General features: G+C 40.2%; 1 protein-coding gene across 1 annotated transcript; it reads left to right on the top strand.

The window, feature by feature from the left end:
- The first annotated feature begins 5117 nt into the window (after positions 1-5117).
- Positions 5118-23599, top strand: btaf1 (BTAF1 RNA polymerase II, B-TFIID transcription factor-associated). The gene is made up of 38 exons (XM_063491294.1): positions 5118-5525; positions 7201-7324; positions 8154-8268; positions 8800-8943; positions 9552-9751; positions 10344-10477; positions 10589-10718; positions 10799-10867; positions 10983-11072; positions 11163-11258; positions 11749-11925; positions 12159-12299; positions 12431-12555; positions 13043-13163; positions 13324-13428; positions 13621-13770; positions 14383-14525; positions 14664-14838; positions 14974-15177; positions 15427-15847; positions 16001-16185; positions 16288-16444; positions 16740-16849; positions 16962-17163; positions 17301-17449; positions 17861-18013; positions 18525-18646; positions 19100-19267; positions 19414-19491; positions 19588-19717; positions 19817-19958; positions 20081-20211; positions 20363-20485; positions 20954-21106; positions 21321-21532; positions 21640-21799; positions 22072-22242; positions 22399-23599. The coding sequence occupies exons 1-38, from the start codon at positions 5512-5514 to the stop codon at positions 22555-22557; spliced, it is 5583 nt and encodes a 1860-aa protein (XP_063347364.1). The 5' UTR covers positions 5118-5511; the 3' UTR covers positions 22558-23599.
- The last annotated feature ends 4221 nt before the right edge of the window (positions 23600-27820 follow it).

Here is a 27820-nt window from a genome sequence, read left to right as displayed (position 1 = left end):
AAAAACTGATCTTGCTGGGTGCTGCACAACAGCACAGAATAACTCTTTCAGAATGGAGGTGAGACTAATGTCTAACTGGTTTTGACCAAAACAGTAGAAGTCTGTGGTTAGAAAATTGGTTAGCAAACAGGAAGAAGTTAGAAAAATAGACAAACCAAAATAAAGAGCAAGCTCCTCTCAGAATCGAGTCATTCTTTAGCTGTGAAGTCGTATCTGCTCCCTCAGGGTAGGCAGACGAAAGTTCTTGTTTTTCCACGTCTCTGTTCACAAGACAGCAGTAAGGGGAGATGAGTGTGAGGACTGCTTGCTCCCAGGCACACGTTGCAACACATTGCCGTGATTCATGTTGTTTGGCTGAAAACTGAGTTTTAAATTTGGAAAGACAATCGCAAAGACTAAAGGAGTTTAACAAGAAAGATTTGTCATTTAAACTGAAATGAGCCCAAATGCGTTCACACAGCAAAAACAAATCCTAGTCCTAGCTGCCGTACATTTAAACCAGAGGTAGAAGAAGCTAGTAGATAACTGATTTTAATTTACTTGTCAAGTCACATAGTTATCAGTAACTGGCCTTAAATCAGGTTACATTTCAGGTAATGTGATTAATTATCTGACTGTAATCAACAGGGAAGAAAACAGTCAAGTGTCACCTAAAGAATCCTGAGTATTTAATGTTAAATTAAAAAGAAAAAAAAACAAAAAATAAGTAAGAAAGTATAAAATACAAAGAGTAAATGAAACAACAAGTAAAAAAGGTTTTTTTTAAAGATATTTTCATAATGTTTTCAAGGATTTTATTTTTGTCTTCAGTTTGACTTTTCTCTTTCATAGCAACTTCTTTCAAAAGTGTTGCCACCTCCTCATCATTTTTTATTTCAAGCCACTTGTATTTCAGAAGGTCACACTTTATTTCGCCGTGCCATGTTTCATGAGTTTTCTTGTCACCAACCTCTCACCTTTCTAGCTGTTCAAAAGTCTCCTGTATATGACTGTTTACAGCCTGTGCTTTAAACAATCAAACCACCGGGGCCAAATTTACCCAGTTCCTGCAAACTTCAGCAACAATGATGCCAGGGGAGTCCAGCTGCTGCTTTAACTACACAAAGACACAGAAAATAACATGTCTTTTGATTTACTTAGCTTAACAACATAGAGCACCTGTCACAGTTGACTGTTTGTGAGGATCGTTATTCACCTTAGACTCTATATAACATTTTCATGTAGCTGCTATGACATTGTCAACTGGTTTTGGACTTTTATTGAAACCATAAAATTTGTTTTTTATTACCTGAAGCTATGATGATGCTAGAAACCTTGGTTAACAACATAAATCCAGATGCTGTACTAGTGCAACAGACCGACTGTGTCAACTGCACACAGTCTAATAGAATAACTAATACCAGAAACTAAAAGTGATGTCAGATAGAGCATTTGAAATGGCTATTAGAGGATTAGAGGAACTTATTGGCACTTCAGCATCAGCTTCATTTGTAGTCCTTGAGGTTATCACTTGACTTAACAGTCAAAGAATGACTCATGGTTGCGATATGAAACATGAGACTGTCAGCAGCTGGTTAATTAAGTGCTATCTTGGCTTGAGGCATTCCTCAGAAAGATACAGTACTGTGAAGGTTTAAAGGACCAACAGGGGGTCGCTTACACTGCTGAGAATGGATCTTATTGGTGCACTTTTAGGTCCACCCACATCTGAATGGTATAGTGTGAAAGTGACTCCTTGTCTCCATGCGCTAGCCAAAAGCAAAACTCAAACAAGCAAAGTGGATACTGGCAAGAAGGCATTAAAGAGATCCTGAACTGTCATTAAGTATGCCTGTACCAGGCATTTTGTATCAAAAATGTCAGTAGTTTTATCTCAAAATGTTTGTGTTAGTCCATTATTTTTATAAAAAGTAATGTAAAAGTAAAGTAATAACTGTTAATTATTTCTGTCAGTGTCTGAGCGGCACAGACATGCCTGGTTAAGTTATTTCATTTTGCTTATTATCTTTAATTATACTACTTCATATTGTGATAATAAATACATATGTATATTGTTTATTTTCCCCGCAAGCTACATAGTCAGGCTAAATAGAAACTTGTTCAGTTTTAGAGACAACCAAAATTAATCTGTAAACCTTGGTTTTGATGTTTACATGGAATGTCATAATGTTGGTATGGCCAGTAAAAATGACCATTATTACTGGTCAATAATTTACAGTCCCAATTGTAACACACATTGTACCCTACTGGATTCACATCCAGGCTGTCAGTCTAAAGTTACCCACAGGGTCATTATTTAACCTCAAACTGCTGCCTCCGTTGTAATTAATTTATATTATTCTGTATATAACACAGTAATGATTGCCATTACACAAAACATTTTGAAATTGAAGTTTAACCTAAGGTTTAGCAGTACTTGCTGTAGGGTCTGTGCAGGCCTGATGATCGTCCAAAAAGTCTTCGACTTTACTTGAATGAATTGTTGTTTGTTTAGCTGTATCTCTGTGATATTTAAGGACTTTATTTCTAATTCTTCATATTGCATTTAGTGGCAACTCAAACAAAATTCTGTTGCGGTCAGAAAATTTGATGATCTTTAAGCTACATGAGTGATATGGGTTGAGTATGACTTATGCAACAAACGGCAAATATAACACCAAATTCGTGGGAGGATGATAAGATGAATATAATAGATACTAAAATCAAACGATTTGGGATGTATAATAAATCTTAAAAAAAAAAAAAAAGATGTTAATAATCTCTGTGATGATCATGCAAACTTCTGTTCAGATAGGCCAAACTGTTAAGGAGGAGATGCAGTGCATATATACATATATTCTATGATTGATCAATATAATTATAATCAATCTTTAAGATATTGCTTCAAAAAAATGCCAATAACCCCGAGGGGTTTCAAGATGGTTGTCAAGTGACAAGGTGCTAACATTAGCATGCTAACATTAGCTTTCTAATTGTTGATGAGATGGAGCGCGCTAAATTAGTTCTATGAGACAGTAAAAAGTTTTTTAGTTGGGTAAAATCATTCTGTTAGAGTTTCAAAGCTCAGTGTGAGACAGAGTGTTAAGCCTTCAAATGGCTCCGCTGTTTCTATAATCCAGTGTCACCTAGCTAGCTAAGCATTACAAACGCTCACACTGTACTGAGCTAACACGTATTCAGTAAATTTGATGTAATATTGTTAAAAGCGTGGTTTAGTTTTAATGAGAGTCCACTTACAGATTAAACAGGGATCACATTGGGACATTACACACAAACAAAGAGGAAAAATAAAAAAAAACAGTTACATTTTAATGCTCAACAGCAACTGATCCTCCTCAAGATTTATGAGCTCATACACACTTTACACACACTGAGGGATAAAAGAAGTGAAGCTCTAAGAAATATATTCTCTATCATATTGCATGTTTAGTTTATGTATTTGCCACAACTGCGTTCAAAAGACAGTACAGATAGTACAAATACATACATATCATCGAGATCTTAGCAGTCAACTGAAAAGAGATGTGGGCTCCTGATATGTTGCACTGTGACTGTGGCTTTAGAATGTTTGTAGCTGTGATCTGAGAACTGTCAGCCCTATATTTATGATCGCTTCATTTCAAATAACTGTAGGTATTTCTGCAGAAAATCCACTTCAGGCATGGATGAAGTAACTCTCTTGTGATATTATTTTTTCAGACAAATATTGTTTCACACATTTTTACATTAGTTTTCCAATTCTTTGTCTAAAAAGTGTTCCTATTCTTTTTTAAACCTGTTAAAAAAGCCTAACTATAAATGTGCTGTTGTGCAATCAGTGAAATCAACTGCACTTGATATCCAGCACAGAAAAGACGGGAGGATGGTGACAGTAAATGTTCAGGTTTCAGTAAACTAAATCAAGAGAATATGTTCACTAATTTAATTATGTTGTGGAGGAAAAAAAATACAAGATTAAACGTATTTGAATTAAAATGACTTTTATAATCCTCTCTAAACCTATATAAGTGGGATTTGGCACAGATTGCATTCCAAATCGCACTGCCCTGTGCTTATTTTAGATATTGCATAACAATGTTTCATAACAAAAAAAAAAAAATTCAGAAAAAAGACAGGATATTCATTATGTGATAAAAATCATTTCAGGTTCAAATCACTGAATTGAAATAATTTCAAAGGCCTGAGTTCTTTACAGTAATACTATCCATGATAACCTGACACTTTAAGTTAAAACTCTTTGTGCACTGTGCATGCTGTGCTTAGTCTACGTGACAACTTGTGTATCTGCAATCTGGTGTTTTTTTTCTCATACAAAGAATATTGTTGTAGATGCTTGATAGACTAGAAAACTACACTTAAAATAAACAAAGAAGCCTGATTTGTATGACAGCACTTCACGAATCCTGTGGTCTGAGACAAGGCAATTAAGGTTTTTTAAATTCATCCTTTATGTCTCATTGCAAAGAAAAACAAAGACCACATATTGGGATGATACACCACACATGAATACTGAATAATCACACTTTTGACAGAATTAAAGGCTATGAAATGTGTCATTTAAAGACATACTGAGAAATGATAGTCGCCACTTTTTTGCTTGTATTCATGAGAACAACTACCTTGGAAGTAAAGTGTTTGTGTTTTAGCCCCCTTTAGTGTTTCTTCATGCTTCTATAAGGAAGAAGACACAAGAAAAGCAAGAAACAGAGAAGATGAACCTTTCAGGACCATGGTCAGCTCAAGCTCAGTTGAGACGTTGAATCATCACGACTGAGAGAAATGTCTGCAATTTCTGTGGAAATACACTGAAACATTTTTTTTAAAAAAAATTCATCTTAAATAATTTTATGCTAGATGCAAATTCAATCAATGATATAACTATGACATATATTCTGCTGTTAATATGTTAATATGATATAAGCTGCTAACATATAGAATAAAAAATAACTATAGCAATATAAGGTGCAACAATGTATAGACACATCTGAAGAAAAAAGTATTCTTTTCGGGTGTTTTTTCCCTTTCGATTCGTTTCCTCTTTTAACGCGTGTTTTGATTGGCTCTCTCCGACCCTTGTAACCAATCAGCCTCCGCCTGCTATGGAGGAAGGAATAAATGCAAGATGGCTCCTCATATAAAAACAGTCTTCTGGGTTGTCCTCAACGTGCAACAAAATAACTCTTTAAATCTTATCAGGTTAAAATATTTATCTGCGAAGAGTTCTGAGGGGTGAACTGGGCTTTATGTTAATGGTACTTGGCGATATTTTGTGGAAGAAGACAGCAGAGAGACGACCGGGGCAACTTTGAAGACATGAATTGGTTGTGAACTCGCTCTCTTTGGTAGACAGAAGCACACTGTTGGGGCCTTGGCCAGCTAGCGGTAGCTGCTAGCTAGCTAATGACTCTGTCTGCTGTTATCTGTCGCACTGGAAACAGCGTAGCAAGAAAAGTTTCAAGTTGTCGGGTGCCTGTTGGATGTAGGACGCTGAAGTGCCCACAATAACTGACCATGGCTGTATCGAGGTAAGATACGTCTGTAGTAGCTCTGTTTATCTATCCCAGTTTTTTTTTTAGCTATTAGCTAGCGGGCTTGCTAATACCTGCTAGCTTTTGATTAGGAAGAGAATGGCATGGCGACGCCTGACAAACGTTAGCAAGTGTAATGTTACAGTGTGAATTGGTCGCCTCTTGTGATAGCCCTCGAAGTGTTCCCGTAAGTTTGGGCTCGTGTTCACTTTCAGGTGCGACATTAAAATACATCCCGGTGCTCTGTAACACTCTGCTGATGCCGGCGTTAAGTACAGGTTAATTAACGTTGCTGTGGAGTTATGTCAGGAAAGCTGCTTTGCAAACAAGAGATGCCACCACTGGCTAGCCGCCTCTGCATGCACAACCAGTTAATGTCAGTGTCCGGATCAGTTGCACCTGTAAGTCAACCGTAAATACACTCAGGTGTAGTCCACCTATAGTTTGTTGGGGGATTGTTGTTATGTTGTTTCTCTGGTACTGAAGACTTCACGGCTCCTGTGTAGCTGATGGGATGTAAGTCCAGTTTTCTGATCCAGCCCAGCAGGTTTTCCCTATAGATCAAGAAGATCCTTTATGAAACTTATTAAGTGTTCCAGTTCATGCCTTTGCATTGTAACAAAACACAGAGATGGCAGGGATAATTTTGACTTAAGTGTGTTTCAGGGGCTAGTTTAGTTTTCATAACAGCACACTAAACAGGGGTCACATAGGAACAGTGCACACAGAAGGGGAAAAAAATGGGGGGGGGGGGGGGGGGGAGAGACATCCTTCATACCTCCTCTGCCTTCAGAGTTCATTACACAGAGTGAATCATGAAAATCACACACCCACATCTGAAAGATTTTAAAAAACACAAAAGAAAAGCCCATTGCATTCCAAAGCAAATGCTGCACTGGAAAAGTTCTGAAAGTAAACGACTCCAACAATGGCTAGCTACTTCTCTAATATTTACCAGTTATCTTAATATTAGAAACGTAAACAGTCACACTTCGATGATAGTTTTTTTTTTAAGTCCAAATTTTAAAACTGATTTTTAGAGACTATTGATTTCTTCCAAATATTCTTGTTGTAAACAGAATTTCTAAAATTCTTGTCGAGTCCACGTGTTGTGTGTATATTAGTGTGCGTTCATCTCTTGTCCAGATTAAGTGTTTGTAGAACCTGAAGGGATATCTGCACATCCCTAATCCACTTCACTTTATTAATAGACTGCTAATGACCTTGGTGAAAGACTGGAATCATTAGGCAGGTTACTTGGGTGCAAAGCCAAGAAAATAAAATAGTGACAGCTCCTCTTTTAATTAGTTTACATCTTTAATTATTTGCACCGTAGAGCATCAAAAACTGATGGACTGATCGTAAAATTCCAGGATGATGCAGATTTAATTAATTAATTAATTTTAAATTAACTCCAATTATATGAATGGGTAACATTGAGAGCTTCATTCTTAGGAAAAAAATGCTTTCAGTATCTCAAATCTTCATTACATCATCTTTGAACATTAAGTGACCCAACAGGTGAATGTTCTGCTGCCACTGTTAAACATTGTGTAATTTGCTGACTGGACAGTGGCTGTCAAGAACGTCCACGCTGATGTTCTACTGACTACTTTCAACCTTGATTTGTTTTCTTTTGTGTGCGTGTGTGCTTCTTGTAACCTGTCTTTAGACTTGACCGATTATTTATCCTGCTCGACACTGGAACCACACCAGTAACTAGGAAAGCAGCAGCCCAGCAGCTTGGAGAAGTGGTTAAACTCCACCCACATGAGCTTAATAACCTCTTATCAAAGGTGTGTATTTTCATATAATTGTGATTAGCTGTGAGGGTTGTCACAGGCTATCGAGCAGAAAAAAATATTTTTCTATGTATATTCATGTGTACACACCTTCATAGCTGTAAGGTGTACATATATGACAAATATTTTGAGAAGTTCTTGCAAAAGAAGAACAATATTTTTAAGTTGTCTGCGGTAGTGCAATGCTTCTGGTGACTTGACACCATTTTTGCTTTGCATGTTTGCCACCAAATAGAGTTGGTAATGCAGACTGCAACTGTTTTTGTGTAGTTGCTGGTGAACTTTTCCTCAGCTTCAAGTTGGGACTTAAAGAGAAAGAAAACCCAACAGTATCAGAATGTCGTCTGTTTGTTTTTCTAAACAACCCTGTTGGCTATACCAGCCTGAGTATCCATAAGTGCTCTCACACTCAGATGTGTGGAATATTAATGATGTCTTAAAGCGTCTGTGTTTCCAACCAGATTAATGAGCTGAGCTTAATTATTGTATAAAGAACAATCCTATAGTCTTGAGCTTTGTGAGATTGTATGGGGTTTAACTGGGGTGCTTTTCTCTTATCACAGTTTAAAATCAGGTATACATAAAGTTGCAGTGATGAATGCTAAATTTAAACATGGGCAAATTTTCAAATGACAATGTCAGAGTATGTACAAGTAATTCCTGTGCATCACAAGATCAGACTCTATATGTTTTTGTTTTTGACAGCAGCTGTCTTAAAATATGGCTATCTTGGGTACACCTCTTTGGCTGTACCTGTTAAAACTTTCTGTTTGCAGCCAATTGTACAAAGAGTCAATGCAATCTCTTTTCTGTCATTTATAAGGTCTTGACCTATCTAAGGAGTCCCAATTGGGACACCCGTATAGCAGCAGGCCAAGCTGTAGAGGCCATTGTGAAGAATATTCCTGAATGGAAACCGGCTCCAAAGCCTAAAGAAGGTGAGCGTTTTTACTTTCTCATTAAAATATTTAAGTGATGAGTTGGAGGTATATGCATCACAATAATCATTTGTTTTTGTGAAGTGATCTATTCTTTTGGTCAAACATGCTTATGAAAAAATTCAGACCACATAGGTTTGACTTAGGTTTCATATCAGTTCATAAAGTGACTGTTTTGTGTGAAAACTTACGTACTAATTATTAGGTGCTTAAGGATCTAATTGAATACATACTGGTTTAACACATGATGCCCTCTGTTGTGGACTGGAAAAGATGCCTAAAGTAGGTGTCCATGCCCCAAATTGATGCCTTTTTGTCTGTTTAGTTTCACACTAATTAATATTTTTGTAAAATAGTGAAATGTTGCATCATTGTCTTTTTGTTTTTGCGAGTTATAACCTCCTCTGTGTTATATGCTCTGTGCTAATTTACCTACAATTTGAATATTGCACCTTCCCTTTCATTTTCACTTGGCTACACCATTTGAAATGACAATTTAATATTATGAAACTTTGTGTTTGTTCTGTAAAGAGTCCTGTGAAGACCTGTCTCCAGAAGAAACATCTTGCGACCGGTTGAGTTTCTACCACTTTGACATCTCTCGCCTGCTGAAACACGGGGCGTCTCTGCTGGGATCTGCTGGGGCCGAGTTTGAGCTGCAGGATGACAAAACTGGTTTGTAGTGACTCTTCAAATATTATTTCAGCTGCAATGACATCTATGCTGTTACACCCTCTCCCATGCACACACGTCTGAACCTGCACGGCCTCTTGTCTGATCGTATGTGACGTTTACCAAAGTGGAAGATTTTAAATCTGTATTTTCCCGCTTGTTTTTTTCCATTGAGGAAAGACATTATCTAAAAAGTTTTTGATTTAAAACGAAGACCATTGTAACAGGTTGAAATGTGTTCGGACAAATGCCGGTCAAACCTGACCAGTAAGACTGCTTTGTTACAAATTTGAATACAGTTTGAAAGGAGAAAGTTGTTCGTTGTTATCTTTTGGTGGTCATTTGAATTTGAAGTTCCTGTGTATGTCGTAACGCACGTAATGTCGTTTCCCTTTGGCCTCATTTGACTTCTCATTCCTGGTCCCATTTTACTGTTTACTAAATTTAACAAGTTCAATATGACATTCAAGACCATTCATAATGCTGTCCGTCATTTATTTAATGTGGCCCCAACGTAAATCTTTTGTTTGTTTGTTTGTTTTTGTCGCCTACATACACTTTGAGCCAAAGTTTCTAAAGTTTCCGGCCAACTTCCTGTCATTTGTTCTCAGGTGAGATGGACCCCAAAGAACGTCTTGCATGCCAGAGAAAGCTTCTTCAGAAGAAGTTGGGTCTAGATATGGGTGCCGCTATTGGGATGAACACAGAGGAGCTGTTCAACGACGAGGACCTGGACTATACCTGTCAACCCAATGCCCTCAGAGCACACGGAAGCAAAGCCACAGCTGGATCCAGCTCCGGAAACCACTTGGTGAGTCTCACTCGGACCTCTCGAGTCACCATATGTTAGCACACATTTTGTCTCTTTGAGTTTAATGAATTGGCAAAGGGAAGTCCTAAACGTACCTCTCAGTGTAACCAGAAATTTTTAGGCTTAAAAGATGCTATTGCAGTTTATACCTACACCTGTTGCACTGCAGTATTAAAAACTTGTCTGTGCCAGATTTGTTTTTGTTTTGTTTTTTTTGTAAATGGGTCATGTGGTTTGATTTTCATATCGTGGGCCCTTTTTGTGAAGTTCTGCACACTTCCTGTGAGTATGCACGGCATAGCAATAGAGTAGATTCATCATCTTTTTTTATTTCTGCCTCATCAATATTTGTGGCAGCTTCCAGTTGTTGAAACTGTCACTATGGTTCTTCATTTGCTGGAACACTTGTTTGCAGAAAGTCAAGCACAGGATGAGGAAATTAAAATGGTTTGTGCGTGAATAGGCAGAGGGAATGCTGTCAGCTTAGAGTTGCTGTTTATTATAATTGGAAAGTTTTCTTGAAACAGTATCCCCACTTTGAGATTCACTAGAGGAGGAATTTCTTAATTAACACCACTCTTTTGTTTTTTAGACCATTCAGGCAGCTGAATTGATCGACTCAGAGTTCCGACCAGGCATGAGCAGTCGTCAGAAAAATAAGGCTAAGAGGATGGCCAAGTTGGTAGCAAAGCAAAGATCCAGAGACATGGATCCTAATGAAAAGAGGTAGGAGTGCATGTGTTGTATTTTACATGTTTTTTTTGTCAGCGTACTTACAGTTTTTTAAGATTCGAGAGTTATCATATCCTGTGACTCTCATTTGTCTTTAACCTTTAGTAACGACAGTTTTGAAGGTGAACCTGAGGAGAAACGAAGAAAAACCACCAACGTAGTCACTGAGCAACCAGCAACAGAGCATAAGATCCTAGTCGACAACGTTCCAGATAACTCCAGTCTATTCGAGGAGGTAAGCAATCAGAAACAAGTCAGTGAAGCTGGTATAGATGACAGTGTCAGATAGCTGATGCGTTATTGTTTTCTCCTTAGACAAACGAGTGGCCTCTGGAGAGCTTCTGTGAGGAGCTTTGCAATGACCTCTTCAATCCCTCGTGGGAGGTAAAAACACAATACTTATTTTCACTTGATAATGTAAGTTGAATGAGAGTGGGTAGAGTGGGCTCAAAGAATAACCACGTGTGTGTTGTTATTTTATTTATTTTTGTTTTTTCAGGTTCGTCATGGTGCAGGCACTGGTCTTAGAGAAATCCTCAAGTCCCATGGTGCTGAGGGAGGGAAGGTGGTGGGAAGCACTGCAGAACAGGTAGGTCTCAACCACATCCTCAGGCTTTTTTTTTTTAACAGCTGAGTGAGAATCAGACATGACCCAGACTGTACTGATATTTTGATGCAGATGTTACGGCAGCATCAGGAATGGATAGAAGACGTGGTCATCCGGCTGCTCTGTGTCTTTGCTTTGGACCGCTTTGGCGATTTTGTATCTGATGAGGTAGATTTGTTTGTTTATCCACAAATATTTTTTGAACATATTTGTCCTAGAGTTTTTCCACTTCTTTGTACATTCCCTTACGTCCCTTACTGAAAGGTTCAGCAATCTCCATTCCAGGAATTTGCAGGCTGTGTAGGGACAATGCTAAAGGTTACTGGTTTTTCAAGTGTGACACATGTATATAATAAACATTTTTTTTGATTGGGTGCTACATTTCTTTATAAAATTCCTTCCAAAATCACTGTTTTCAAAGAAATTAAAGTAAATTCTCAATAAATTATTAATTTAGCATGAACTAGGACTTCACAGATGCAGGGAATTGAGGTCTGACTGTGACAGTGTGTTACCATGTTTAGCCTGTAGGAGGAAGTCAAACTTTTTACTTATGTTTGGACTTATGTTTGTCAGATGTGTGTCACTTAGCTCAATCTGTGTCTTTGGCTTTGATTTAACTCTTTCTATTACAATCTTGCCCTCTTCCTTTTGACAGGTAGTGGCTCCTGTTAGGGAGACGTGTGCTCAGACACTGGGTGTGGCCCTTCGCCACATGAATGAATCTGGTGTATCGAGGACGGTAGATGTCCTACTGAAGCTGCTGAAAGAGGACCAGTGGGAGGTGCGTCATGGAGGCCTGCTGGGGATCAAGTATACCTTGGCTGTTCGTCAGGTACACCCTCTCTATCACTGTGCATATGATGAGCTTTGAATAAGAATAGCAAGATTCGACATTGTATTTGATTCGAGTAGCGTGTGGCCATGAATGTGAATTGTGGGGAACAGGAGGTTTTATACTTGGACAAAAAGCTTTTTTCAGACTGGACGCATATGTTCTCGTTGTTATCTCACTTTCTGATGCCGTATACACACATGCTGATTTTCATCTTCTCTTTTGTGTCGAAGGACTTGATTGCTGTTTTACTTCCCCGTGTGCTCCCTGCAATCACAGACGGCCTACAGGACTTGGATGACGATGTCAGGGCCGTGGCAGCTGCAGCCCTCATCCCTGTGGTCAGGGGCTTGGTGCAGCTACTGCCCAATAAGGTGTGAAACAAAACCAGAGTTTCAGTTTTCAGTTCAGTTTGAACTCTGTGGTGAAATGTGCATTCTGTTAGTAGTTAAACTTTCTGCTGTCCTTGTTGCTTAATTTAGTCTGAAAACGTAATGTCTCTCAGGTACCCTTCATAGTGAACACACTATGGGATGCACTTTTAGACCTGGACGATCTCACTGCTTCCACCAATAGTATTATGACTTTGCTGTCCTCGCTGCTAACCTATCCACAGGTTCGACAATGCAGGTCAGTTTCAAGCTTATGCAAAAAAAGAGACTAATAAAGTAATATATCAAAAAATACTGTTGATTTATTGAATAATAGGAGACTCACAATACCAGAAATTGGTTCCAGCGATTCCATATTTCAAACCTTGACCCCAAACCATACACAGCTTTTGCAGGGTGTCTTCATAAGAGCATTAAGTACTGTCATAGAATTTTGTCAGTGACCTGACATTAACTGACATTATTAGTAACTTGGGGTGAAAGCCAACTCACAACAGTACTGCACACCACAATTTTGTGTTAAACGCTTCTTAAATGACCTAATTTTCCATAAAAGGACACAAACAGACAATACACCCCACAGAACCACAAGCACAAAATTAGACGAGCGCCAACTCTTTAGCCATGGCATACATTCATGCACTTTTTACTAATGTCCTTGCATTGCCATCCTGTCTGTAATTTGCCCCCCCCCTTTTTTTTTTTATTTGTCTTCTTCATCCCAGCATGCAGCAGTCACTAACTGTTCTGGTTCCTCGGGTATGGCCATTCTTGAGACACACTATATCATCAGTAAGGCGAGCAGCACTGGAAACGCTTTACACACTACTGTCTAAAGCTGACCAGGTAAAGATCTAACAGTAATAATCGGATAGTACATCTACATGTATTTACAAAAATATGAGCAACATATTTCTTTTGTTTTGTTTTTTAGCTCTTAATCCAGCTTCAAACTGAATTGTATCCCTAATAATAAGGTGGTGTTTTTGTGGTTTTGCTGTTTCAGAGCTGTGCAGCGTGGATAAATCCCATCCTACAAGATATGCTGCGGCATATCTTCCAGTCTTGCATACTGGAGAGCAATGAGGAAATCCTTGAATTGATCCTAAAGGTTTGTTACATGACTCACCTAACTACTTTGGGTTAAATGACAAACTCTGTCCAACTTTGGTTATAAAACACAGATGGAACAATACAGACGATGCTGTATTGTCGATTTTTAATGTAAATGTTAATTTTGGATAGCACATATGGGAGACTTTTGATTTTTTTTGCATTGTTAATCTGCGTCTTTTATGTGCAGGTGTGGATGGAGCTGCTGTCTCAGGCCCCCCAACAGTATGTGGTAGCAGCCAGCTGTCCATGGATGGGTGCCTGGCTCTGTCTCATGATGCAAGCTTCCCACATTCCAATAGACCTGAACATGCTGCTGGAAGTAAAAGCCCGCTCCAAGGTTGTATACTTTATCTTTATACACATAAAAACTTTTATTTTCAGCGTATCTTTTGTTTTAGAAGTAGGAAGGAGCAATTTTACAGTGACAGGAATTAATATGATACATTTAAACAAAAGGTCAGCATGACATAATTTGGAATGGTTCAGTGTTTCCATTTCTATTTTTATCAATAGGTTCATGCAAATAATGCAGATTCCCTATCACACAAGTCAGTGCACCTTGCTGTGGTTGCTAGGTTACAGACTGGCAGACAATAAGAGTCTTACAGCCATGTTCTGCATTTTTGAGCCAGTGGAGCTTAAACCTTAACCGTCTGGAGGAGGAAATAAGAGACAGAGGATGCACTGGCACACAGAAGCGTGCACCCACCCACCAAGTGGCTTAAATGCCGGTTTAACGAGGTGTGGTGGAACTGAGGAACAATAAAAAGAACTTGGGACGGACAGGTTTGCTTTGCATGTAATGAATTAATAGTGTTAAAAGAAGGGAAGCAGACAAATGTCTACAGAAGGTGTCTTTCCACTCTTAAATTAAAACCACGTCAAACATGTAGATTTGGCATCTTCTGAAATAAAACAAACTTTAACTAATATCGTGTTGTTCAAACAGGATAAATGTGGCACAAAGGGACGTCAAGCAAGCAGTCAGGTGAAGGAAACTGTTCAGGAATATATAGCGGGTGCAGAGACGGTGACAGATGACCCAGTTACGAGGGACTATGTAGTAGTCCGTGCTCGACTTATGGCTGCCAAGTAAGTTTTCATAGTTATATTGGGAAGAAAAGTCTTTAACTTAACGATCTTTAACTCTCAAGAAATAACTGGAATTGCTGACTAAGTGATCAAGGTTGCGTTTGCACTGACTGCTCTTTTTGTACCTCTGTAATCCAGATTGCTGGGGGCTTTGTGTCGGTGTATTTGTGACCCTCAACTCAATGCTGCATCCCAGGAGATCAGACCAGCAGAATCTTTGGCTCAGCTATTGCTCTTCCATCTCAACTCCAAGTCTGCCCTGCAGCGAATCGCAGTGGCATTAGTGCTTTGTGACTGGGCTGCACTGCAGAAGGTAAAATTCAGCTGTTGAGAATTTTTTTTTTTTTTTTTTTTTTTTTTTGTTAAATAAGATTAAGATTTATTGACTTAGCAGCAAAGCAGAATCGGGCTTTCAGAAGCTGAAAGGATTTCTCTCGTATCTTTTCAGGATTGTCAGTTGGTGTCATCCACCGTGCTGCCTCGTCTTCTGGCCATTCTGTCTGAGCAGCTGTACTATGATGAGATCGCCATCCCCTTCACACGCATGCAGAATGAGTGCAAGCAGCTGATTGCACTGCTTGCTGATGCCAACATAGACCTCAAGGACCGCCTCAATTGTAACGTTTTCACCATTGATCAAGCCAGTGAGCTGGTAAGTCAGTACACACACATGTGCACTGATAAACTTTTGACACACGATTATCAGGTGAAGCAGAGTGATCTTTATTGGGATTTTGCAGCATGTTTGTCATCTAGGTATGGTGTCTCAACAAAACCATGAATGATTTTTGATCAAAAACTGTAACAATTCTTGGCTTCGAAGGTTAATGGATATCGCAGCCTGTAACACATCAGACCCTTTTCAGTCACACCCTTTATCCCCCTCCTGCTTGTTCCCTAGGTAACCACCATCTTTGCAGAGTCAACAGCAGGGTTTAATGTAAAGTCCAAACAGTGGCCAGCCCTGGACAGCAAACGACAGCAGGCTCAAGCGACTGTGATGGAAACCAGCACAGAATGGCAGCAGCTGCATCTGCGCGTGCACATGATCGCAGCCTGTGCCGTAATTAACCTGCAGGTGCTCCCCGACAAACTGAACCCACTGGTCAGGCCTCTGATGGAGGCCATCAAGAGGGAGGAGAACACCCTGATCCAAGGTTATGCTGCCTCTTTTATAGCCAAGCTGCTTCAACAGTGTGCCGGACGCTCGCCATGCCCCAACCCTAAGATCATCAAAAACCTCTGTGCCTCAGCCTGTGTGGACTCTGCAACCACGCCCTCATCTGCTTGCCCCGTACCTCCGACACAGGAAAATGCCAAAGGTGAGACCTTTTGAAGCTTGGCTCTATTTTCAGTCTGTCAGCTACAAACAGGATTTTAAATTTGGGGTTTCAGTGATGTTTTAAAAGGTTTGACTCGTGAATATAAAAATCATGTGTTAACACTGATGATTTTCTTAATTGTCATGCTTTCAGGGGGTGGCTTGGAGAAAGACGGCATGCATCACATGGTCAATAAATCTCGAGGTATCATCACTCTGTATCGCCACCAAAGAGCTGCGTTTGCCATCACCAGTAAGAGAGGTCCAGCTCCTAAAGCCCCAAAAAACCCAACCACAGAGCTTCCTCCTGGCAGCACCATCAGCTCAGAGAATGATGAGGTACAGAAGAACTAAAGTACATTTTCCACACATTGAGCTTAAAACCAACAACGTCATGTTGTCTTTACTGTTCTTGGTCTTTTTTCTATCATTTCATTTCAGAGCAGGAAGTCATTTCTTATTCAGAGACGAGGTGCAGAGTTCGCCCTAACAACTATTGCACGGCACTTTGGTGCAGACCTCACAAAGTCTCTGCCATATCTTTGGGAGAATACGGTGGGACCACTGACGTCAGTGGCAACAGAAAATCAGTGCATTGGTATGTTGATTATGTTGATCAGATTTTGATCTTGGATAGACACTGGTGAAAATATCTTCACCTTGATTTTCACGAATTAAGACCTGTAACTGTCACTTAGGAACATAAACTGTGCTATTTTAGATTTAATTGTAGATATCTTAGAAACTAAAAGCTGTATAGAGTCTCACGAGTCAGTGATCAGTGGGATGAAAGGCCTCCTTTCACCGAACCGATTCTCTATATCCTTCATGTTATCACATAGTTAAGATGTACAGAGTTATTACTCTGAATCATTGTGTTTCATGTGTTGTAGATAGGCAGGCCCAGCTGGAGAGGGGTGACGCTGCAGCTCAGGAATTGGTCAACTCTCTACAAGTACTGGAAGTCATGGCAGGAGCCATGGCTGCCGAACTCAAGCCTTTGGTAAGTTTGATCCATTTTGACTGATTTACTTTGATCATTTTTTTATGATTATCATGGATTTGGAATCAGTGACATCTTATGGAGATTGTTGGACTTTTTTTTTTCCCTGTAGTTATTGGAACACCTGCCCCATTTGTTCACCTGCCTGCAGCACCCATACACAGCAGTACGTCACATGGCAGCACGCTGTGTTGGTGTGCTTAGCAAGATAGCCACACTGGAGACCATGAACAGTTTCCTTGAGTGTGTATTACCCTGGTTAGCTGCTATTGATGACTGCACCAAACAAGAAGGCGCCATCGAGGCTTTAGCCTGTATCCTTCAGTGACATTACCTTTCAGGGTTTTTTTTATCTTTCTGATATAAGAGCACTCCAGAACTGATTTATTTGTGCCTTTATTTAGTGTATTCCTGTGCTGTATTTTACTGTCCTTGACCAAGACTCCTGCAGGTGTCATGGAGCAGCTGGATGTGGACATTGTGCCCTACATCGTGCTGCTGGTAGTACCAGTGCTAGGCCGTATGAGCGACCCCAGCGACAGCATTCGTTTCATGGCCACACAGTGCTTTGCTACACTCATCCGCCTGCTGCCACTAGAGGTACGAGCACCCAGACAGCAGGCTAAAATGCAGTTTTAATCATTATTTAATGTTTACATCAGGGATGTCAAACTCCTTTTACACTGTGACCTACATACAGGGTATAGAAGTTTAAGTACAAACTTGATCCCTGGGGTAGTTGTATATTAGAAAAAGAAGTACTATTGCATCATTACATCTCAGGATTTCTGCTGAGAAATAGTACTTTAGTAAATCTGTCGCCATGAATCCTGATCAGTAAGAAAGCTGTAAAACTTGTGAAAGTCCAGAATTTGTACCTACCTTTACATTTTCCACAGCTGTACAGTGGACAGGATTGGAGTCTTTGCTGGGCCAATTTTGGCCCCCTATCCTTATGTTTGACACCTCTGGTTTGGACTCTGAGTAATGTATTTTCCTCTTTTCTACCAGGCGGGTATACCAGACCCTCCTGCCATGTCTGCTGACCTGATCCGGCAGAAAGCTAGAGAACGTCACTTCCTGGAGCAGCTGCTAGATGGCAGAAAGTTGGAGAACTACAAAATCCCGGTGCCCATTAAAGCAGAGCTCCGGAAGTACCAGCAGGTTTGTGTCATGTTTAAGGATGCCCATCCTGTGGATATTTTGACACACAAACAACTTCTGGAAAATTTTAGTGCTTGAGCTGTCTCATCACCTCCAGTGTGACCGTATTTCTGCCACATTAAAGAGTGAGGTTCCCTTAAATGCGGCAGGCTGGCAACATAGACAGAGATGCTGACAACAAATGGTTTACTTTACAGTAAATTTTAAAGCAGTCAAATGGAGGTTAAGTAAATGTGCTGGCTCTTCTTTGAACTGGCTTCTAGCAGCTCTGCTGAGAACAGCAATCCATCTCTGTAATACAGAAGTGCTGTGCATCCTGTTTGAAATGCTGCTGAAATCGCTGCCACATCCTCAGCATCACTACTGTAACTGACTCATAGGCACTGAAACTGATGGGTGTCATTGAAGAGATTGTTTTGATGACTTTTGTCTAATTATTAGTATGATTAACCAGTGAAACATTGATATTCAGTGTTGTGGTATTTGAGCTTGGGTGTGTTTAATCTTGCAGGATGGAGTGAACTGGTTAGCATTCCTGAACAAATACAAGCTGCATGGGATCCTGTGTGACGACATGGGTCTCGGCAAGACGCTGCAGTCCATCTGCATTCTGGCAGGCGATCACTACCTCAGGTACTAACAGCAGTGTTACAGAGATGGAGTACGTGCACAAATATATTATCTGTTTAAACAGTGATATGCTACTCTATGCAGTCATTGTCAGAGGCTTGATAAGTGTGAGTTGTTTTACGCCCATTTTTAATGTGGTTTAAATGCAGACAAAACACGAGTAACCTCCACGAGAATAATTTTTATAGGTATTACTCGTCCACATGCCTTATTGCCCAATAAAAGACAGAATATGGTTTGACAGCTTGAACACCAGCGGTGGTCTGTCCAGGCTCGGTGCACTTCTTAAATCTGCCTTTGATCTTTGACCTTTAAATCTCTGATCCAGTCTCATGTTTGAAGCGCTGTGTTAGAAATTGTGACTCAGCCTGGTGTGTGTGTGTGTGTGTGTGTGTGTGTGTGTGTGTGTGTGTGTGTGTGTGTGTGTGTGTGTGTGTGTGTGTGTGTATTCTTCAGGGCACAGGAATATGCCAAGACTAAAGCAGCAGACTGCAGCCCCCTGCCCTCTCTGGTGGTGTGTCCTCCCACGCTGACTGGCCACTGGGTGGACGAAGTGGGCAAGTTCTGCGCCAAAGAGTACCTCAACCCGCTGCACTACACTGGGCCTCCTACAGAGCGGATGCGGTAAGGATTAGTCAGAGTTTACTGCAGGAGAATGATTCATGCTCTCGTTTTTTTTGTAAAATTGAATAAGTGAGGAAGAACAGTTTGTGTGTGGGTAGAGATAAATGCATTTATTTGAAGCTAACTAAACATGTACTTCTTTTCAGGCTACAACACCAAGTGAAAAAACACAATCTTGTAGTAGCCTCTTACGATGTTGTCCGAAATGACATAGATTTTTTTAGGTGAGTGCTACTCCAAAGGATTTTTTTTCTCTCTGTTTGTTTTTGTGTTTTCTGTTCTGCATTTTAAAGTGATTTTATATCTTTTTACTTTTCTAGAAATATAAAATTTAATTACTGTATCCTCGATGAGGGTCATGTGATCAAGAATGGGAAAACCAAACTGTCCAAAGCCATAAAACAATTGGCTGCCAACTTCCGAGTCATTTTGTCAGGAACACCCATTCAGGTGAGGCTTCCTTTTTGATCTTAAAAGGAGATGGAGATTTCCATTCTTTTCATGTTTTCTGCAGCTCAGAGTGGAATAATGTTAATGCTCTAACTTCAGAATAATGTCTTGGAGCTCTGGTCGTTGTTCGACTTCCTAATGCCGGGCTTCCTCGGAACAGAAAGGCAGTTTGCTGCACGGTACGGTAAACCAATCCTAGCCAGCCGAGACGCCAAAAGCTCATCGAGGGAGCAGGAGGCAGGTATGTGAACCCCCTAGTTTTTGTTTGTTTGTTTTTTCAGACAGAATATTAGATTTTCTCTCATTCTGTCTGGTTACTCTTACTGAATATGGCCTACCATTAATGTTGCCTTCTCCATGTAGGAGTCCTGGCAATGGAGGCCCTACATCGACAGGTACTACCCTTCCTTCTGAGGAGAATGAAGGAGGATGTCCTCCAGGATCTTCCTCCTAAAATAATTCAGGACTATTACTGCAACCTGAGCCCTCTACAGGTATTGACCTATAATGACCTTGGAGACATTCCACATTAGTATGATGAACAGTAGTTGGAATGTGTGTTTGCGAAGTCGTGGTTGGAATTCATGGTGGTAAAACTTGTTAGTGGCACAGTTTTATTGATTTTGGCTTCGTCACTGCCTGCAGGTTCAGCTGTATGAAGACTTTGCAAAGTCTAGAGCCAAGGCCAGTGTGGATGACAGCATCTCTGTAGCTTCTACAGAGGAGGAGGAAAAGCCCAAGCTGAAGGCCACAGGCCATGTCTTCCAGGTATGTGTGGTTTGATAAATGTGGTCTTTGCGGTTCATATGTGAAGAAAGTTTGTCCTGAACATAATGTGTAGCTTTGAATTGTTCCTTTCTGGTAAATGGAAAAGCAAATGTTTCTTAAATATTCATGCAGCAGAATATGGTGCCTGCAAACCCCCCACATATTTTCCACACCATGGCAGAATATAAGACAGACAAAACAGTGGCCTGCTCATGAAAACTGTAGGCTTATAATCTCTCTTTTGCCTTTTATTCTTAAATCTGACATTTGGAGATTTGAGTGAGGAAATTCTTGCTTGTCAGTGTCACACAGTTTCCTCATTTGTCCTCCTGGTGACTGACATCTTAAAATCTGTATAAATTTTTTGATTATTTGCATCTTATAAAACCTTATGTGAGTTTTTAACCGTCTTTCCTTTGCTGATGGTTCCCCGTGTTAATAGTTGGGTTCATGTCTTGATTCTTTAAGGCGCTGCAGTACCTGCGGAAGCTGTGTAACCACCCCAGCTTGGTCTTGACCCCTCAGCATCCAGAGTACAAACGCATCACTGAGCAGCTCGCAGGACAGAACTCAAGCTTGCGAGACATTCAGCACGCGCCAAAACTATCTGCTCTCAAACAGGTGAGATATCACTCTTCAGGTCATCTTTCTCATGTCCTCTGTGGACCAAATGTTTGATCCTGATAACTTTTTGGATTTTACACAAAGATCTGTAGGAAGAAGAGATTCTTTAAGGAAGTTTGTTGTATTCAGTCATTCAACCATTTGATTCACTTGTATCTGATTTCAAAGATGTTCCATGTCTTCAGTCGTTCTAACACGTTTCTGCTCTCAGCTGCTGTTGGACTGCGGACTCGGTGGTGGTGGAGGATCAGAGGGGGGCACTGAGGCAGTGGTGGCCCAGCATCGTGTGCTAATCTTCTGTCAGCTGAAGAGTATGCTGGATATCGTTGAACATGACCTGCTGAAACCCAGACTGCCCACCGTCACATACCTGAGGCTGGATGGCAGCGTGCAGGCCGGCCAACGTCACTCTATAGTTTCCAGGTTAGCAGACTGATCTGTACAGTTGCTCACTGTCAAACACAGAAGTCTGCTCAATGCGAGTTTGCTAAATGAATGCAAGACTAGGATTTCTTCTTTCTGTGCCTCAGGTTTAACAATGACCCATCAATAGATGTGCTGTTGCTGACCACCCATGTTGGTGGTCTGGGTTTGAACCTGACTGGTGCAGATACCGTGGTGTTTGTGGAGCATGACTGGAACCCAATGAGGGACCTGCAGGCCATGGACCGTGCCCATAGGATAGGACAGGTACTGTTGTTGAATACACTTGCTCTGCAGAATATCAGTGTGTAGACAGATTTAGGCAGTCCAGGTTGTTTTGATGACTCTTAAACTTCCTCTGACACTGAAATTGCACAATCAAATCCTGCGCAAAGAATTGATTTTTTTTTTAGTTTCACATTGGATCAGCCTTGGATTGTATCAAGAGGCTGCTGCTGTCTAAAGCTAGTGATGCAAAGAGAAGCAGTTGAAATTAGATTGGCATGAAAGCATTTAATACATTCCATTTTCTTTTGCAGAAACGGGTGGTGAACGTGTACAGGCTGATCACACGAGGCACGCTGGAGGAGAAGATCATGGGACTGCAGAAGTTCAAGATGAGCATTGCTAACACTGTTATAAGCCAAGAGAACGCCAGCCTGCAGAGCATGGGCACAGACCAGCTCCTCAACCTCTTCACACTCGACAAGGTGAGAGCTCAAAGTAGAGAGCAGCTCTGTCCTCTAGTGTTTGTACTATTGTTACTGATTTCTAATAACAGTCAAATTTTTATGTTCTCCACTAACACATGCACGCATCTTTCCCCTGTGTTTGGCTGAACTCCCTTGTCTGTAAATGTGTTTCAGGAGGATAAGGGTGAGAAGGCTGAGAAGGGCGAGCAGTCATCGTCAACCTCAGGAAAGACTTCCATGAAGTCAGTGCTGGACAGCTTGGGAGAGCTGTGGGACCAGCAGCAGTACGATTCAGAGTACAACCTGGACACCTTCATGCACTCTCTGCAGTAGCACTGTGTGCAAGTCCACCCAGCCTCCATCAGGCGTCTCGCCCTCTGGCCGAGCAGGACCCGGTCAGAGCGCGAGGAGACCCCTACTGCTGCAGCCACATGCCTAACACCGCCACCTTAAATAGAGTAACTTTAAGGAGTCCCTGAAGGATAATACTCTCAGTACATTTCCCACTGCGATTACTTACCCACAGCCAAAGACCTGAATCGTTATCGTTCTACAGTCGATAGGTATGCAGCAACATCACTCAAACTTATTCTCATGAGGTAAGTTACCCAGGTCCTTTGCAAACCTGAGAGAATAAAACCATGTGATGATGTAACAACTGTGAAAGACGTCGTCTACAGTAGCGGAACGTTTTTCCACTCTCTCAAGTGCACAGTGTTTCATAAGTAAAGTTATCATTTATAGTTACAGCAGCAGGCACTACTTTTACAGCCTGCTACCCTCTGCTCATATCACATTGCCAGAGTAAACAGTGTTAACTGCTTCAGATGTTACTACCTAGATGCACCTTCCTCATGTGCGCCCCTCTTCTACTACTGCCGCCACCTCTCACAAAGTCTTAAAGTACCGCTATACCCACCTCTCTGCCTGATGGATACAGACATGTTTTTGTATGAGAAAAGGAAACAGGGAGAGAGTAGCAAGAAGCCACAGGATGCCATCACACAGTACTGGCTTTTTATAGCACAACGCTGAGCTCAGGAGCTGTTTGTGCTATGTCAAGACGACGCCCGTTCTCCAGACGATGCCCCGGAAGAGTCTGTTCACAAAAAATGTGGTCATCAGGAGGCCCTGTTTGAGAAACTATATTCTGTGTCCACTTTCTCCACATGTACTGTAAAGAGAATGACCTGGGAAAGCACTGCGCTTCAAAGCAACTTTACAGAGATGGAACTGAGGAGGCCAAGCTGTGGCTGGTACCTGAAACTTGTCATAAGTATTTTTTAAAAATGAATAGACTTGTACATAATTGTCTAATTGCTGCTTTTTGTTTATGATCTTGGGATTGTAATAAATTCTACAAACCTTTGAGTTATGTATTTGTCTTTGGACGTCAATGGCCAGTAGATGGTGTGGTTGTACATCCAGGGAAAATAAAAACTAGAAGTGAATACATGTAACACATTTCCACATTGGTCTAATTTGAACCTAGGTAAATGCAAAATTCAGGGAAAATTTACCACTCCACAGGAAAGCATGGTTCAAATGGACCGGTGGGTAAATTTAATTTGTCAGATGCTAATTTGTAACTTTCTAAAGACGTCTTGTACAAAAAGTGCTCAGAAAAGTGGGAATTTTATCAGAGGAAGGAGGCTGTGAAAAATGCTATGTTTTGTTTCTTTTAAGCTAATGTTACAATGTGTTTTTCATTCTCACAACTTGACCTTGGGGAGGGGGGGAGGGGGAGAGATCATGTTGGGGGGCGGTTGGAGCAACAAACTCTGAAGTGGTAGTAAGCAGTAGCCGCATTAGAGCTCCATGTTTTTGAGTCACAGTCATACTGCAAATAATCAAGACAACTGAGGTCCAAGTCAACAATCATCAAAGCCTCACAGAGGTGGAACCAGTGCTCCAGTCGGGTAATAAAACTTTAAAACTAAAAGTCATTGAAAGCAGTGGGATTTTTTTTGTGGGGGAAAGGAGAATATTTCTTCATGTGATAAGATCACAACATGATGAGACCTCCAGTGCTCGTCTACCCAGAGAGCGCCCATGAAACAGCAGAGACAATACGGTACGCTATCCAGATCGACATGAAACGCGGATCCATAGACAGGAATATAGATGGTAGATATATAGATATAAAATGGTTGCCATCATCCAAATCATGATCTTTTTCATTTGTACGTACACTTGATTAAACAGATATAAAATGTTGTCATTAGGGGTTTTTTTTTTTTTTAGTGCCAAAGAAACTGGCAGGGGGGGCAGGAGATGGATACACACTTGGTGGTAGTGTGCTCAGTAATATTGGACTGTGGGACTAGTTAACTTAGAGGGGTTGTGAAAAGCATTAGCATTAGTATAAACTGGTAAAAAAAAAAAGGCCAACCAGAAAGAACTTCCAAAAACGTGTCCCTTTTCTTAGTGGATCATATCAATACAGACATTTCTCCAACCTTTCTCCTCCCAAAACATCCAAACAAACTCAGCATTAGCTCAGAGTAGGTTCATTAATCATAGTGACTTGATTGTTTGATTATTATTATTATTACTATTATTTGATTCTGCTTTGGCTCATATTGCTGCCAGTGGACACCTAAGCATGCTGTGAAGACAAAGCTTTGACTGACACTGCAGACTGCACCTACTTTAGGATCACCCTATCCTGATAAACCTATTCACCCAGACAGCGGATGAAAAGGGTGGATGTTTTGTTGCAGGAACGTGGGGAAGGACAAAGACCAGCAGGCCTTCCTTTAACTGCAAGCAGTAGCAGTAGCTAAAAAGACATTCCAGCATCACATGGGCTTGTGGGCCATTCATATACATATTCGTATGGTTCAAGCAGCTCTTCCAGCTAAAACAAAGTTACACCTTTTCAGACCAGGAGACTGGGTGCTTATCGGAGATCTCCAGAGAACCAGCTGGAATGAGAAATGGTGGAAGGGCCCATTTCAGGTACTGCTGACAATCCAGACAGGAGTCAAAGTTGAAGGCTGTGCCACTTGGGTCCCTGTCAGCCATTGCAAGAGGATTACAGAACCACAGTAATAACCCAAAGGGTTAAAAAAAAATTCCATATTGACGATGAAGAAGACAACAAGGGTGTACAATGTGCTCTCCCCTTTCAACCTACAGCTGTGCTGGAACAAAAGAGTGAGGGGTGAAAGAGCGCCCTCCTCCAACAAGAGCATTACCCACGAGGGATTAGCAAAGGAACACAGACGACACCTGATTAAATAAATAGGATGGTGCGGTTTGAGAGGTTCAGTGTTTTGTTTTTTTTTAGCTGTGTTGTGTATTGGTGTGACTTTTTGCATCATTTTTACACAGGATAAAAATCTACATGACTCTTTTTTTTTGGAGGTTTTCCTTTTTCTTATTACTGCTATATTTTGCATACAAATTTTATACTACAAGAGTGATTAGAAATAATTAAAAGGGTGGAAATATAGTAGAAAAATTTGTGTTTCACCTTATTAAACCTCAGTGTACTGTTGTTATTTAGCTGCAACAAACTAATTATAAACTGTGTTTATAATGATAAACACAAAGCTTGTACCCACACACTGGCTATAAAGGAGCCGTTATTATTTTGCCTGTTTGTCATTGCTGGTATGAACCCTGTTCTTGCTGGATTGATCCCTTTCAATAAATCTCAATTCTAAATCTAACTTTCTTTCAATACAGTATATCTCAGAAAATCAGTTTGGTTTTGATGCTCAATTTATTTTTCCACAACAGGAAACAGTTTGTGTTCTACACTTGATTCACAAAACTCAGAGAGATGGGACAAAAGGTAGAGCAGGCCATCTGCTAATGGTGGTTCAGTCCCTGTCTGCTCCAGTCTGCATGCCAAAGATCCTTGGGCAAGATGCTAACCCCAAGTTGCTCTTCGATGGATGGATCCGTTGGACTATGAATGTGTGTGAATGATAGATGGAAAGCACTTACATAGTAAAAAGTGCCTGGGTGAATGAGGCAAGTTGTATAAAAAGCACTTTGAGTGCTCAGTTTTAGTCCATTTACCTTTAACATACCCTTGTCGTGATTCCTGGGTCATTGACCCAGTATTTTGAGTTTTGTGGGTTCATGATTTACCTTGGGTTTATGAAGTTATTTATGTTCTAGCTCTACAGTGTTTCATCCTTTCAGTATAATATTTTCCAGCACATCTGAGTTTTGTTTTTCATGTTTCTGGTTCTGTCTGTTGGTTTATATAAGTTCCCTTTTGTAATCCCCCGATATTATTTGTATCTTCAAGTCTTAGGATGTTATCTAGTCTTTAGGTTTCTGTTATCATACCTGCCCTGTGCCCCATGTCCCTTCTTGTGTAGACAGTCGTGTCTCTGTGTTTGTTTCTTCTTCTGTTTGTGTTTTAAGGTTGCATCTCTGTAGTGTGCACTTCCAGTCTGATTTTGTCAGTGCCTTGTTTTTAGTTACATTTCTGTCATTTGCTGTGTATATTATTTTCATGTACTTCTTAGTTTGGTTATAGTTCTTGTCTTGTTATGTTAGTGCCCCGCCTTCCCTCTGTCTCCCTCTCTTTCTCTGAACTGACAGAAATGTGAAATTATCTGATACTTACCCTTCTTGATTCCTCCTCTTTAGCGCTAGCTAGATTTTCACGTACAGTGACCACAACTTACACCTGCACTCTGGCCACTCTACTTTGTATAACTGCTATAAATTGTATTGCTGAACCTGAAGTAATGAGTCTGTTGTGAAAATGTAAGGAGTAGAAATTAGAGATAACATTTGTTTAAAAATGTAGTGAGTAAGTGTAAAAAGTGTCAGTTTCTCTGTCCTGGATTATTCTGTTTTAATGGGATAACTGACAGTCATCCCAGCAAGAGGGCACAAGGCAAGCCATTTGCTGCCACCTATAGGTTAGTTTTGGCCATTTACACTTCACTCAATCACCTGTTAAACATCACATGAAGCTGTCACAAGTTAAACTGACTGTAAAGCAAATTGAAGACTGAAAGCTGTTGGGTGTTTACTTACTTTTCATCTTTTAAAAGTTCAATATGAGCCAAACAAACACAGTGAACACTTAAGCACATATTCATTATGAATGCGTCATTGTTCTAGATTATTATTGTGTTAATCTGAATAACCTTCCAATAATTCATAATATAACATCTCTTTTTTTTCTTCTTCTTTTTTCTTTTTTTCTACTTTCTTTCTTTTTTCTTTTTTTTTCTTTTTTCTTTTTCTTTTCTTTTTCCTTTTTTCTTTTTTTTTCTTCTTTTTTAATTTTTTTCCTTTTTTTTTTTCTTTTTCATAATATAACGTCTCGAGCTGACCTTTATGGTAAGAATCCACTTTATTTTCTTTCAATGCATTTTGTAATGTAATATTTTTGCCAATTTATGGAAATGTCATGATGTGAGGCACAGTGTTGGGCAAGTTACTTTGAAAAAGTAATTGGTTATAGTTACTTGTTACTTTTTTTAAAAAAAAAGTAGCACAACCTCACATGTCATATTGTATTAACACAAATGATCTAAAATCAGACAAAAAACATAAAATCTGAGCAGAAAAAAAGTAACAACCACAAACATGTTTAATGAATCATTAACTTGAAATG

Source organism: Pelmatolapia mariae, linkage group LG13 (genome assembly GCF_036321145.2).
Source record: "Pelmatolapia mariae isolate MD_Pm_ZW linkage group LG13, Pm_UMD_F_2, whole genome shotgun sequence".
NCBI classification, from domain to species: Eukaryota; Metazoa; Chordata; class Actinopteri; order Cichliformes; family Cichlidae; genus Pelmatolapia; species Pelmatolapia mariae.
The sequence above is the reverse complement of the archived record's forward strand: the minus strand, read 5'-3'. Positions and strand labels throughout refer to the sequence as shown.